Raw genomic sequence first — 14,650 nt, 5'->3', positions numbered from 1 at the left:
TTTCCCTATTGGCCAAGCGGCCGTCGCTCTTCCAGCCAGGGGGTTGCCTACGCCTATTTCCTCCCCGGGAGGAGGGGCCCTAGTTCCGCGTCGTCGCGGAGAGCTGACTCTGGGAGGCGTTTGGGCCCAGAGAAGTGGATCGGCTGCTTGCGCCGCATGGAGTCCGAATCGGAAAGCGGGGCTGCCGCTGACACCCCCCCGCTGGAGACCCTAAGCTTCCATGGTGATGAAGAAATTATCGAGGTGGTAGAGCTGGATCCCGGTCCGCCGGACCCGGGTGAGAATTGCCGGTCCTCAGGCCACGGGACAAGAGGCGCTCACCTCTGGCCTATGACCCCTGTTTCTCCCCCCTCCCCTCTACACCCTACCGGTCATTCCTACCGACTTCCTTCGCCCTTCCCTTCTCCTCCCACCCCCACACGTCTCAGGCCTGGCCGGTGTGGGGGTTCCCCTGATGCCTCCTCGGGCCCTTCCCCTCACACACCCCCTTCCCATCATCCCCTCGGTCCTCCCTTTCCACACAGCCTCTGGCCAACCCCAGGTGCTCGGACCTCTCGTGTCCTCCGTCCCACATGCCTCCGCCTCCCTGCCACTTCTCGCCCCCGCATCATCCCGTTCGTCTGATCTCACCCTCTTGCCACATGACCCACCCCAGCCCTAGGCCTCCCCACCTTGTCTCCATCCCTCCTATCGCTGCTGAGGCCCGTTTTCCTCTCCCCAAAGCAGATGATCTAGCCCAGGAGATGGAAGACGTGGACTTTGAAGAAGAAGAAGAGGAGGAAGAGGGCAACGAGGAGGGCTGGGTTTTGGAACCCCAGGAAGGGGTGGTCGGCAGCATGGAGGGCCCAGATGATAGCGAGGTCACCTTTGCATTGCACTCAGGTAGGTCTCTGTGGAGATCCATCATACACTCAGGCCAGGCGGGCACTTGAGCATCGCACATCCGCCGTGTACCGAGCGTTATGAGGGATGCAGAGAGAGGGAAATACAGGCCTTGCCCTGGAGGAACTCACAGGTAGGGGGCAGGCCGAGGGACCCGAGGAGAGCTTGCTTGGCTCCTGGAGTCAGTTGAGAAACTTTGAGTTCCAATCCTACCTCTGCCACTTACCAATTTATGATCTTTAAATCTCTCTGGGTCTTAATTTTCTTTTAAAAAGTCGCCTGTGGTAAAAGTTGTAAAAAGTTACTTTGGCCTGGTCGGTGTGGCTCGGTTGGTTCGGCGTCATCCCACAGACTGAAAGGTGAAGAGTTCGGTTCCTCCTCAGGACGCATGTCTGGGTTGTGCGTTGGGTCCCTGGTTGGGGCACGTGCAGGGGGCAGCTGATCGATGTCTCGCTCACATCGGTGTTTCTCTCCCTTTCTTCCACACTTCCCTTCTCTCTGGAATCAATAAATTTTTTTTAAGTTACCTTAGTGTAAATTAGATGTTATAGTACCTTTCTGAGCATATTTTATATAACCTTCAATTATTGACTCTTAATAAGGAACCAGTAACACAATGTTCTCCTCCCTCTGTTTGTACCCAGCCTGGTGGCATCCCATGCCGAGGACTGAAAGCCCTGCACATGCTCCCTCCTCTTTGTCCTGGCATCAGTGCGGGGTGGTGAAGGGTGCAGTACCGTAGGGGGATCTGCCCAGGAGAAGTTCTTGGGGCTTGGCAACCTTGGGGAGGGGTTTCTCCAATGCTCTGATGCTTGAAACTTAGAAGGACTTGGGTGCATCCTTCTTTCCCAAGAGGAAAGACATGTTGCTTTGGGTGGAAGGGGGTGGGCTTCCTGTAGATCCCGAAGGAGAGAACCCTAGGTGGGAGCCCCATCCCCTTACCTGTCTTTTTCTTGGGACATTTCTTGGGACAGCGTCTGTGTTTTGTGTGAGCCTGGATCCCAAGACCAACACCTTGGCGGTGACAGGGGGTGAAGATGACAAAGCCTTTGTGTGGAGGCTCAGCGATGGGGAGCTGCTCTTTGAGTGTGCAGGTAAGGGTGCTCAAGTGAGGCCATGTCCCTTTGAAGGTCTCAGGGGGCTCACCTACAGCGGTTGTGCATCCAACAGCCATTTTTGACCCTTGTTTTGCCTGCTGTATGGGCCTAAGGACTCCAAAGAAGAATAGCATAGTCTGTCATGGACATAGGGAAGGGAGGCAGTAATTGGGCAAGAGAGTCTTGGAAAGGCTTGAGAGGAGGAGACACAGGCTGACATAGGAGGATGTGGGAAGAGGGACGGATGTCAGTGTTCCGGGCAGAGGTGTGGAGTGGACTAAAGGGTAAGATATAGGCCTGGGCTATGCGTGGTTGAGTTGGGGGCCAGCAGTGCCTGCCCTGGGGAAACCTGGGTGTGTCAACTTCTGCATAGACGATGAGTTTGGTCACCTGTTCTGCTGGGATCTGCCTTTCTTCTCCCAGCTGGTCCTTTAAAAGGCCAGATACCTGGGTCATGTATCCCACTACCTGGTGTCCTGATGTTCTCTTTCTCCTTTTTTTTTTTTTTTGGAAGGTCATAAAGACTCTGTAACTTGTGCTGGTTTCAGCCATGACTCTACCCTAGTGGCCACAGGGGACATGAGTGGCCTTTTGAAAGTGTGGCAGGTGGACACCAAGGAGGAGGTCTGGTCCTTTGAAGCAGGAGATCTGGAGGTGAGATCATGGGAGTGGGATTCACCTCTGGGGGCCTTGGGTAGTGGGTGAGAGCTTGAGGGGCTCAGCCTCGCCTTTCCCAGACCGAGCCATCTCTGAGCCAGTGCACCCTTGAGGTACAGCAAGAACATCTGTGCCTGTTACCTGGAGTGTCCCTGCTGGCTCAGAGCAGGAGAAGCTTGGTAGGGTTCATTAGGCAGGTTCCTAGGTGGGATGGGGTGACAGGCCTCCCTGCTGACCCCTCCTCTCTGTCCAGTGGATGGAGTGGCACCCTCGGGCACCTGTTCTCCTGGCGGGCACTGCTGATGGCAACACATGGATGTGGAAGGTCCCGAATGGTGATTGCAAGACCTTCCAGGGTCCCAACTGCCCAGCCACATGTGGTCGAGTCCTCCCTGATGGTGAGAGAAGCTTCCCTGAGTGTCCTTTCTTGAGTGCAGAGAGGGTAGATTCGCAGTTACGTGCTTCTTAGGCTCCCTACTGGATCACAGCCTGCAAACTCCAGGCCTGTTCTTAGAAGCACTGACCTTCCAGGCCCCAGAGAGACAGCTCCCCCTTTTCCACCCTGAACTGGGTCCCCTCTGCTGGTCCCTGAGGCAGAGTCTCTGCCCTCACTCTTCTCCCTCTCTTGTGCCCCCGCTAGATTCCCTTGGTGGGTGTGTCTGAGTATGCTGTCTTTCTCTCTTTGTCTATGCCTCTGGCCCTGTAGGGAAGAGAGCTGTGGTTGGCTATGAAGATGGCACTATCAGGATTTGGGACCTGAAGCAGGGAAACCCTATCCACGTACTAAAAGGTATCAAAAGTGGGGGAAGTGTCACTCTGGACCTTTGTGGGGAGGGGACTAAGACCTAGGGCAGGACTCAGAGGGGACAGGGTGAATGTGACTTATCCCCTTGCTCCATCCTAGGGACTGAGGGTCACCAGGGCCCTCTGACCTGTGTCGCCACCAACCAGGATGGCAGCCTGATCCTAACTGGCTCCGTGGATTGTCAGGCCAAGTTGGTCAGTGCCACCACCGGCAAGGTGAGCCCTCCACTTTCTGCGTCTTCTCCCCTTCCTTCCTTATTCTTCACTTGTCCTCCCTGCCCCACCGCCTTCCTTCTCTGTTAGAGGACCAAGCCTTTCTCTGATCCTTTCCTCTGGCTCATAGGTGGTGGGTGTTTTCAGGCCCGAGACTGTGGCCTCCCAGCCCAACCTGGGAGAAGGGGAGGAGAGTGAGTCCAACTCAGTGGAATCCTTGGGCTTCTGCAGTGTGTGAGTGTGAACCAGGACCTTGGCCTGGAGATAGCCTGAAGATGGGAGGGATGAGCTTGGGGAGGGGCCTGGGCCAGGGGTCCAGGAAGGAATGAAGGGCACAGGAGCCCAGTCCCTCTGTGAGCTTTGTGGTGGTTTCCTTTACCTAGGATGCCTCTGGCAGCTGTCGGCTACCTGGATGGGACCTTGGCCATCTATGACCTGTCTACGCAGACCCTCAGGCACCAGTGTCAGCACCAGGTAAAGGCAGCCTGGGACCATGGTCATAGCTGTGGGGAAACCCAGGGCTCTGGGAGTGTCTGCCCCAGTCCTGGCTCTTGCTCGTCCTTCTGTGGCCCGTGTGCCCACCCTGCCTCCCTCCATGAGAGGTGCAAGCAGGTGTCTCTCACCCCTCTCGCCCTGACCTCTGTTGCACCCTGGTGCAGTCTGGCATCGTGCAGCTGCTGTGGGAGGCAGGTACTGCTGTGGTTTACACCTGCAGCCTGGATGGCATCGTGCGCCTCTGGGACGCTCGGACCGGCCGCCTGTTGACTGACTACCGAGGCCACACGGCTGAGATCCTGGACTTTGCCCTCAGCAAGTAAGTGAATTGGGCAAGGGCCGGGTGCCTGTATTTGGAAGGTGGGAATAGCACGTGGCGGGCCAGAGGGACTTGAGGGTGTGTGTGTGTGGGGGGTGTTCGTGAGGGAAAATGGGACCCAAGGCCTGGTTATGGCTTGTGAGGCAGGAGTGCTGAGAAGCCTGAGGGAATTGTCACTGGGTGACAGTGACTTACCGGGTGTCGCATCGGTCCCGGGGCCTGCCCTCACTGGTTGCTGGCTTTACATGTGTTCACTCGGTGTGGGTGTGTCGGCCAGTGCTAGGCACTAGAGGTCTGGAATTATGTGCTGGAGGAGGCTGCCCGGGGGCCCCTGGGTAAGTGGGATTAGAGCTGGCCTCAAGGCCCCCTCCTCCAGCCCATGCTTTTTGTCCGCAGAGATGCCTCCCTGGTGGTGACCACGTCGGGAGACCACAAAGCGAAAGTATTTTGTGTCCAGAGACCTGACCGCTAGTGGCTGCAGCCTCTGCTTTGTGTCTGGTGTTGAGGAGGTGAAGGGAGACCCCTCACCAGCAGAGGCAGGAGGGTACGAGGGAACAGGATGGGAGGGGCCTCGGACTACTTTCCAACCCCTTCATACTGACTTGCCCCCTCCGTCCCTTTCTTCCCTTAAGAGACCCACCCCTCGGGTACCTCACCCCCTCACCCAGACCTGGGGGATCCCTCAGAGGGAGGTTCAGACCTCTTTCCCTTACTTTTCATTTGTGGGTGTGAGTTATGGGGTGTGTATTTGTATGTGGGGAGTAGGTCTTTGAGGTGCCCGTTCTTTCCCTTCCCAAGTCTCTGGGGGTGGAAAGGAGGAAGAGATATTAGTTACAGATTTTAAAAATGTAAATAAAATGTACTTCCCAGAGACAGTGTCTGTGTTGATTTTGTGGTGGCCAGACCTGAGGAAGAACCAGTGAGGGGCATGTCAGGGTGAGGCGCCCCCAAATCAGCCACATCTCCAGCACTCAGCTCACCCTCTCTGCTGGTGGTACGGCCTCACCTATAATTGCTGGCCCGTCTAGAGCTGGAATCTCCCCTCATGCCTGCCTGGCTTTAGGTTCTTTCCACAGCTGTTCCACCTGCCTCTTCCTTTCTGCAATGCGGAATAAGTTACCAATAAACTGGGCCAGAAGACCTTTATTTGACCAGGGTGTGGGCAACTAGGAGCAGGATCTCTGATCCAGAGGTGTGTAGACAAGGGGGGACAGGCTTGGTGGCTGAGATGGATGGATGCTTCTGGTAGGAGTGAGCAGAGGCCCTTCCCCTAGTTCAAGTCCAGGTCCATGCTGCTTTGGCTGCTGGTGCAGTAGGCAGTGCTGGGGCCAGGACTGCCCCGGGAGGCTCTTCCCCGCAGCGCCCGCAGCCACCTTTGGGCAATTGCCCTCCAGGGAGCTGTGTAGCGCTGATCTCCCAGTCCCATGGCCACAGGCACAGCCGCTGCGCTGGCGCTGCCCAGCGAAACGAGGGACAACAGAGTTGCAGGCCCCAGTGGTGGGCGCTGCTCATAGGCCAGCACCGAGAGGAGCAGGGTGGCCACGTAGGGCCCCCAGCAGAGCCCAAAGAGCAGGGTGGCTCCAGCCTGTGCCCTTGCTTGCCTCCAGGTAAGGGCCCGGGCCAGGGCTGAGGGCGCCCCACGGCATACTGCCCGCTCTAGTCGGCGGATGTCCTGCAGCTGGCGGTGGGCAGTGGCCAACACACGGGCGGAGAGAAGGGCTGCAGCACCCACGGAGGGCAGCAGCAGCCCATAGACTTCGAGGTAGAGGTAGGGGGCTGGGAAGACAGCTTGGGAGCTACAGTTGGCACTGGGGGCCCAGCGGTTCCATCCCAGAGCAGGCAGGCTGGCAAAGAGCAGGGGCCCAGCCCAGGTGAGGAACAGGGCCAGCCGAGTGCTCCCACGGGCCCGGAGAGGCCGCAGCACCGCCATGTAGCGCTCCCCGTGCACCAGCAGCAGGTTGGCGAGCAGGGAGAGGAAGGAGAAGTTGGGAGCCAAGTAGAGAAAGAGACAGGACCAGTAGCCTCTGCGGCTTTGGCTCCACAGGCCTGGCAGTGCGGGCAGTGCCAGCCCCGTGAGCAGTCCAGCCAGCAGCAGGCTCAGGAAGAAGCAGCCAGCGGGCAGGCTGCGCAGGCGGCGGTCCCCGGCGACGCCCAGGGCCAGGAGCAGGTTGGCCACAACGATGAGGCTAGCCAGGACCAGGGAGAGTCCAAAGGCCCCCATGGGAACAGCACTGGGCTCCTCCCTGGTGCTGTTGGATGTCATCTTGGGCCTGGGGACAGGGGAGAGCTGGAGCAACTGCCGGCATGCCTGGACAGAAAATGGGGTGGCCAGAGTCAGGCTGGGGCTGCAGGATGCTGTCCTCTTGGGGGATGCACATTACTCTAGGGGTTGCTGCCCAATGAACTGCCATATAAGCATTTTTTCAATGAATGGCCAATTAAGTTTTACATAAAATTTTCTATTTTGGGCTTCTCTTAAGAACTCAGTTGTGGCAACAGATGTCCTGTATGGTAGCAACCAAGTGGAGTGCAGCAGTGGCTGTCTTCAGACAGGTCCCCGCAGTTCCCTTCACCCACTTCTGTTTGGTCCCCTCCGAGCAGCTGTGGGTATGCCTGTTTAGATTACAAGGTGGGCCTACGCAGCAACAAGGCATCTTGTCCATCCCTGCCTCCACCTAGTAAGGCCTCTGAATTAGCCAAAGGGGAAAATAGGGTCTGGCCGGTGTGTGCTGGTCCTCTGGCCAGCCAGAGTCGTCTCCTTCAGGCTGGGGCCAGGTACTAGGAGAGGGTGGCGAGATGAAGGAGAAGGGTCCCTCTTCAGATGCTCACAGCCTGGTTGGCACCAGAGCATTAAGGATTGGGGGGCGGGCAAGCAGGAGTGAGGCAGAGACAGGGCTCACTGAGCATTAGAGTTAGGGAAGAGTCCAGGGCAATGGTGGAAGTAAGTGGGATGCCCTGTCCCTTAAACCGCACCCCCCCCCCATCTGCCCTTGAAGCCTTTTGGTTACAGATCAGTGAGCAGCCTCCGGCCCATAAACTTGACTCATCCACACCACACTAGCAACAGGTTCCTTCCTGGGAACTGTTGCTGGGGGCGGGGTGGGGTAGGAGGGACTGGCAGTGAATGCGGAGATGGCCAGCCGCAAGGCGGATACCACCCCCCAACCCCTACCCCCACCCCTCCACACACACACACCTCTGGGCTGAAGCTAACCCTGGAGGGGAGGGAAGAGGAGCTGCTGGACAGGGCCTGGCCTCTCTGAGGCTCTGGTCTGTCCCTGTCTTTTCCTTCACTTGGCTCCTGGTTCTCGGTCGTCTAGCCCTTTGGCCCCACTGCCACAGCAGGCAACGGGGAGGGTCCTGAGCCCTGCTGGAACCCCTGCTTCTGTCGGCAGGGGAGCAGCTGCTATTCCAGGATCAAAGTCAATAAGGAAAGGAGTCCTACCGCCCCCTCCCCCAGAAGGATCAGAGGGCTCACAGCCACCCTGAGATCAGAGGAAGCTGCCCCTGATCCAGCGAAACGAGGGACAACAGAGTTGCAGGCCCCAGTGGTGGGCGCTGCTCATAGGCCAGCACCGAGAGGAGCAGGGTGGCCACGTAGGGCCCCCAGCAGAGCCCAAAGAGCAGGGTGGCTCCAGCCTGTGCCCTTGCTTGCCTCCAGGTAAGGGCCCGGGCCAGGGCTGAGGGCGCCCCACGGCATACTGCCCGCTCTAGTCGGCGGATGTCCTGCAGGACATCCTCTGCCAGGGCTGTTGTGGAAACTGCTATGGGATAACACGTGTAACCGATCAGGTCCCCTTCTATTCAATTCCTCCCAAGACCCTCAAGCAGGGCCTCCAAGCTGCTGCACCCATTTCCCTTCTCGTTTTCTCTTCCTAAATCTTCCCCAGTACCCCGCCCCCCGCTCAGGACAGCCTTCCTTCTCAGCAGCCCTCCAGTTCTATTCCCCTTTGTCCCTGCATGGTCAACTCTATTAAACCCTGCAAGACCTCGGGGTTCCTTACTTTAGACCTGGCCTCTGGATCCTGGGCTGGAGCTCTAGCCCTCCCCTGGAGGGAGTCCCCTATTCCATCTCCACCTGAGCAGCAAGAAAGGCAGCGTCAGCCAGCCCCCACGGGTGACTTCCCAGTGGTGTGTGGGTAGTGTGACCTGCACATGGCATACCCTGGTGGCTCTGGTGGCTTGGGCTAGGTGCAATGGTCCCTTCAGGATCTGGGGCTGAGGTTACCAGGTGTAGCCGAGGTGGGGAGGGGCACAGCTACTCACATGGCAGTTGGAGACAGGTGTTGGTCCCCCAGCCTGGGCTTTCTTCTGAGTGTCAGGGAGCTGCTGCAGCCAGCTTCACAGGGCTTCCGGAGATGCCTGACGTCCTGGCCTGGGAGAGCATGGCGACTCCGCCCTGTGGGACAGCAGCACGCCAGGCTCCTGGCAGCCCAGGCTCTGCCCTTGCCTGGGTTCTGGGGTGAGTGGAGCTGAAGCCGGAGGCCTGCTGGTCTCAGCCTGGCCCCGCCTCTGAGGGTGGGACCTGGCACATCCTGGCTGTAGCAACTGGGAGGCCTTTCTCGCTCTCCTGCTGTACCAGCTTCCCTTTGCAGACACTGATGATAGATTGTCACTTGGGTGGCAGATCCTCTATCTCAGGTCACCCAGTTTGAAGACCTCTCCCTGGCTACTGCCTAGCTAATCTGAGAAATGCATCCCAATTAATGAATAATGATTTCTTCTACCCCTCCCCACTTTCCGCCCCAGCTAATACATTTACATTTTATGAGCCTTATTCCAGACCGGCCAGCAAGCTGACAGCACACTGAGCTCCCTTGGCCTCACGTAAGAGCTACTGATCCTGCCTGCCTGCCAAAGAGGGGTGCGTGCGTAGTGGTGGCAAGAGTGGGGATGTCTGCCGCCTGAGGATCTTCACTGCCCCCATCCAACGGCCTGATGGGCTTTTCAGCTTATAAAGCCATTGTTGCCTTCTACAATCATTCTGCATTTTTCTCATCTACTTTGTGAGTCAAATTCTGGGCTAGGAGGTACAAATAGCTCTGGGGATGTGTCCTTGGGCAAGCTACCTCTGGGCCTCAATTTTCCCACCTGTAAAATGGGAAGAAAGCAAGCTACTCTGCCAGGGCTGTTGTGGAAACTGCTATGGGATAACACGTGTAACCGATCAGGTCCCAGTGCCTGACACTTAACGGGGGGAGGGGCGTCTCAGCAACTGACTCCTCCCCTTCCTCTCCCGTGACAGGAGCCAGTGTTGCAATCAGAAAGCCTGGCTGTGAATCTCAGAACCCCGGCTGAGATCCTACGTTTTTTTACCTGTGTGAATTTGGGCAAGTAACTAAAGTTCTCTTGCCTTAGTTTCCTCATCTGTAAAATGGGGCTCATCTTGTCCTCACCTGTTGTGAGACTAAATGAGGTAATATGTGATCAGAACACCGTATTTTGGGAGGAAAATGGGGGTGCGCCTTACAGTCCGAATGTAGCTTACCTGGCTTGCTGGGGGTGGGGGGTGAGTGGGCAGCGGTGGAGCAGGGGTCTTTTCCCCTATTTTTGTCCTCTAAAACCTAGGTGCATCTTACGGTCTGGTGCATCTTATAGTCCAAAAAATACGGTAGATCAGTATTTGGCACAAAAGCACCCGATGAAAGGTGGCTGTTATTAACATTATTAGGACTTCTGCCATTCTCTGCTTGTCCCTTCCCTCCAGCCAACCCTCCCCTCAAAGAAAGAATCCCCTTGAGAAAGGCCGGTAGCCTATGAAATGCAAGAGACCAACGACACTTTTACTCCACAGGGAAACTGAGGAAACTACGTACAGTCATGTGCCACTTAACGACAGGGGTGCTTTCTAATGTGTCCTTAGCCGATTTCGTCATTGTGGGGACATCATAGAAGGCACTTATGCAAACTTAGATGGTACAGCCTGCTCCTCACCTAGGGTTACTGCAGCCTATAGCTCTGTAGGGGAGGAAAAATAATTTTCCCTCTAACCTTCTGGGTTCTTGGCTGAGACATGCCTATAGTAAAAGACAGATTAACAGGAGAAAAACAAATAGGTAACATGTATACATGGGAGTGACCCAGGAAAATGAGTAACTTGCCACAATGTTGGAAGCCGTCCCCTTTAATGCTGTCTGCAGCTTAAGACAAAAGATGTTGCGGGTGGGAGGAAAAGCAGGTAAACCAGGGTGAGGTCCTTATGCAAATTTGAGTGTGGTCATCTCCACTGATAAGACTTTCTAGAGATGTGGTCATCCCCCTCTTTCTGGTCCACAGAGGGAGATACCCTTGCAAATGGAGATTTCCCTTTCTACTTGGTTTGCAGAGCTTCTTCCAAGTCTGAGGGTTGCTTAAAATCTACCAGCCTAAAAAAATAATCCTTATGCTAATGAGACATATTCGGGGTGGCAAATCTTGTTCCCTTACAGCTCCTAGGCTGCCAGTACAGCATGTTACTGTTCTGGAGATGGAGGCAATTGTAACACAATGCTAAGTATCTGTGCAATGAGTTTTGCTACAACTCTGGGAGATAGGAATTTTACATCTCCATAATCGTATGGGTCTGCCACTCTACACACAGTCCTTCACTGACCAAAACGTCCTTATTCACTACCTGACTGTACAGTGAGAAGAAGGGCAAGTTCAGGGATGGGAAGCCAAGAGGTGTGCTCCCATTTTTACATTGTATCAAGTTTGGCTTTAAGGTGAGGGAGATGCCAGTTATATTCCCTTAAGACTTGAAATGGGAGGAAATAGGCTAAAATTGCAGCGAGAAAGCTGGAGGTGAGACGTTAGGAAAAACTTCACTCAAGAATACAAGTGGACAGAGCATGGGGACGTCGGGGCCTCTGGGAGAGACCAGGGTTGAAGGGCTGGAGGCGCAGCAGTCAGGGGTCCTGGAGAGGCAGGACTTCTGTTGGGATAAAAAGTGGGAAGAGGAAAGCATTCAGCCTCAAACCTACCCTCAAGGGAGCTGATGGGTGGAGAACACTGGGTTCCAGATGGCCCTCAGCCCCATTCTGTCAGGCAGAAGTCAGAGGCTCTGGGAGAGTTCATCCTGGAGTCTGGACAGAAGTGGGCGTGGGGCCCCTCGATACTGGACTGCCAGGAATAAACAGACCTCCTTCTGTTCCCAGCCCCGGCCTCCTCCCCGAGGAATCCAGGATGTCTGTGTTTCTTCTTCACTGCTCTGTCTAAACACTGTGTGTGGGATGACGTGTGAAGGGGGACAGTCTGAGGGGTGGGAGCGGGGCGGCCTGGGTTGTCCCCTGCTTGCTCAGCCGTTTCTTCCTTCCTGGATCATGCAGTTCCTGTCTGCTCCTCCGTCAGTTTTGGGGACTGGCTCATCTGCCTTCTTCCCTTTGCCCACAGCAGGATCCTGGTGCAGGCAGTTTGCAGGTGCTCCATCCAGCTAACTGCAGGCTCTAGAGCCCCAACCACACCCTGCTTTCCTTTCCTTGGGTCGAGACTGCTTCACGGTACCCAGTCCAGAGTCTGGCAGGGAACCCTTTGGGGGCTCCTTTGTCCATTCCATTCTCTTGGATGGATGAATTTCTCTGCTGACCCTCAGTGTCTGGGTGCCGTATGTGAGGGCTGGAGGTACTGACCGGATGAGGGGAGGCAGTGGGACACTGGGACTTCCTGGACCCTGGTGGGCCTCCTCGAGCCGCTGTTCAACTCTTCACTCACTCTTGGGAGTCTCTGGAGAGTTCTGGGCACCATCCTGTGACAGAGGCTGGCTGGGATCCTGCCTTCAGGGAACCATAATAGGGCAGAAGAAACCCTGGTCCTGTTAGGGCTAAACAGCCAGATTCTCCAGGTCTCCTGGGAGCCATGGAAACTGCAGTGCTTTTACCGATTTACAAAGGGGTAGGTATTGCTTGAACTCAAATAGTGTTCCCCGCTGACCTCAGTAGACCCAGGCTTGGGTCTTAGGTCCCTGTAGCTTCTGGGATGAATGGTCAACATTCCAACTTCAAATGACTCTGAAGGACCTGAAATGGCAACTGCTAAGTACCACCTCCCTGTAAGAGGGCAGATGTAGCAGCTAGCATCACTCCTTTTTCCTGGCTTCACCTTCCTGTTCTCTGATCCCACCCTTCCACTTCCTTTCCTGCCAGGCATGCCCAGGTCCCACTTTATCCAGGGATAGAGATGCCCACCAACACCCTCCTCATGCCTGGTTGCAGCTTAAGAGCCATCCAAACAGGGAAAAATACCCACTCTCTTAGAGAGGACTGTGAAAATCCCAACCAGGGGTGTCTGTCCAACCTGCAACCCACAGGCCACATGCAGCCCAGGATGGCTATGAATGCAGCCCAACGCAAAATCGTAATTTTTCCTTAAAATATTGAGATTTTTTGTGATTATGTATCACAATGTATTTAATGTGTGGCCCAGAGATGCCAAAAGGTTGGACATCCCTGTCAGAATGAAATGACCTTGGCTTATATATATTGACCTTGGCTGTATATGAACGGAACTAAGATTTATTAAATGACATTATCAAGTATATTAATTATAGGCATTGTAATTATCTTCAAAACTTCGCTTCCCACCCCTACAGTTTATATCCAAGGTCACCTGCACCTCCAAGATGTGGACCGTGGGCAGGTGAGCCAATACTAGTGACCGAGAGGAGTCACTTTTCCCCAGACCACGTCCTCCGTGTGCTGACCATCCTGAGCACTCCCTCCTCCCACAGTCCCACGGGACTTGGCTGAAGTCAGCGGGCCTTTGTCCACAAAGGGAGGGTCTTTGAGACGAGAGCCACACTAATACCAAGTGTATCCTGGACACAGGTGAAGACAAAGGCACTCGTCTGGAGAGGTGCCTTCATCAACATTTTTTTTTAATGACAATAGTCCTGGAATTAAGACAATGCCCTGGGACTTACTGCTATAAAAAATGTAACACCTTGTTTTTTCCCCTATTTTCTAAGCAACTTAGGTTTTTTTGCTATATACAGATTATAGATTTCAGATTCTCAGAAATCTGATCCCCACTATTGGCAAAAACTCCAGCGGATTCCCACTTACTGAGTTATGTTCTAAAATCGGCAGGAAAGCAAAAACTGCTACCAATCAAAACTGCCCTTGAAAACTCCTATTAGCTCCTGGGGGACAGAATACATACATGTTTCCATCACCCAGGGCATGTCATTTGGCCGGGTTTCCCACCTAACAAAAGCAGGTGACAAGGGCCTCTGTCCCAGGAGAACACTGGGAAGACTCCGCTGGAGCACTCCGTCCATGTACATGGGAGGCCTCGCGGTCAGCACTGCTGGGGACAGCACTCTCTGGGGGACACGCCTGTTGAGGGGACGAGCACAATACTCCGTAACTAGGTCCTGAGCTTTCTAAGGGCCCTTTGAGTGAAGTAAAATGATGTCTGGACGACAATGACCTTGTGGCTTTCAAACTTCTTGAGTATGACCCACAGAAAAAAGGCATTTTTACACTCCAGTCAAGATATGCATGTATAACTAAAACACCTTTCAAAATCAATACCTACCATTAATAGGTGTGATGTACTTCCTCTGACTAGTGCGTACTATTGTTTTTAAAAGTGGCGACAAAGCTACACACACGATAAAATGTACAGAAACACACAGCACACGAAAGAGTGCACGCAAAGCCTGGTAAATAAAATCTGAGGGAGGCCAGGGCTGTCTCGCTTTACCTGTTTTATCCGTTTCCCCGCTGCGGCTGTGAGCTACGCAAGGCGCCACCACTGGGGGACCGGGTGAAGGGTGTGCAGGATGTCTGTATACCGTCACAGCTGTGTGTGAATCTGTAACTCTCAGAATAGTAGAGGAAATACAAATGCTGGATGCGACGCAGCCAGGAAATCCCACAATTCACTGATGAGCCTCCGACCAGTGTGAGCATCAGATGGAGATGAATTAGAGGAGGAGGAGGAGGCAGAAACCATTAGAATGGCCCTCAGATCACTTCAGGTGCCTCTAAAATTCTTGTGGTAGTTTTTTTTTAAATCCTCACCAGAGGTCATTTTTTCATGGCTTTTAGAGAGAGGGTAAGGAGGGAGGAAAAGAAACAGACAAGCATAGATTGGATGCCTCCTGTATGCGACTGGGCCAGGGATCAAACCCGCAACCCTTTGGCTAAGGGCAACGCTCCAACCAGCTGAGCCACACTTGCTAGGGCTCTCCTGATTGATGTGC

The 14,650-nt window shown here is 54.8% G+C and overlaps 2 protein-coding genes across 3 annotated transcripts; one reads left to right on the top strand and one right to left on the bottom strand.

The window, feature by feature from the left end:
- Positions 1-75: 75 nt before the first annotated feature.
- Positions 76-5,338, top strand: AAMP (angio associated migratory cell protein). Of its 2 annotated transcripts, none has more exons than XM_024564208.4 (11): positions 76-277; positions 724-882; positions 1,857-1,976; positions 2,494-2,633; positions 2,890-3,034; positions 3,343-3,426; positions 3,541-3,656; positions 3,784-3,887; positions 4,037-4,127; positions 4,313-4,467; positions 4,864-5,338. In XM_024564208.4, exons 1-11 carry the CDS (start codon positions 157-159, stop codon positions 4,937-4,939), a joined length of 1,311 nt encoding a protein of 436 aa, XP_024419976.1. In that variant the 5' UTR covers positions 76-156; the 3' UTR covers positions 4,940-5,338. The 2 variants fall into 2 exon arrangements, with proteins under 2 accessions (XP_024419976.1, XP_024419977.1); XM_024564209.4 differs by having other exon boundaries at positions 77-277; positions 727-882.
- Positions 5,339-5,597: 259 nt separating this feature from the next.
- On the bottom strand, positions 5,598-8,916 carry GPBAR1 (G protein-coupled bile acid receptor 1). The gene is made up of 2 exons (XM_053919068.1): positions 8,734-8,916; positions 5,598-6,775 (listed from the first exon to the last, which is right to left on the bottom strand). The coding sequence occupies exon 2, from the start codon at positions 6,728-6,730 to the stop codon at positions 5,738-5,740; it is 993 nt and encodes a 330-aa protein (XP_053775043.1). The 5' UTR covers positions 6,731-6,775; positions 8,734-8,916; the 3' UTR covers positions 5,598-5,737.
- Positions 8,917-14,650: the final 5,734 nt, after the last annotated feature.

This window comes from Desmodus rotundus, chromosome 2, assembly GCF_022682495.2.
Source record: "Desmodus rotundus isolate HL8 chromosome 2, HLdesRot8A.1, whole genome shotgun sequence".
Lineage (NCBI taxonomy): Eukaryota > Metazoa > Chordata > Mammalia > Chiroptera > Phyllostomidae > Desmodus > Desmodus rotundus.
The sequence above is the reverse complement of the archived record's forward strand: the minus strand, read 5'-3'. Positions and strand labels throughout refer to the sequence as shown.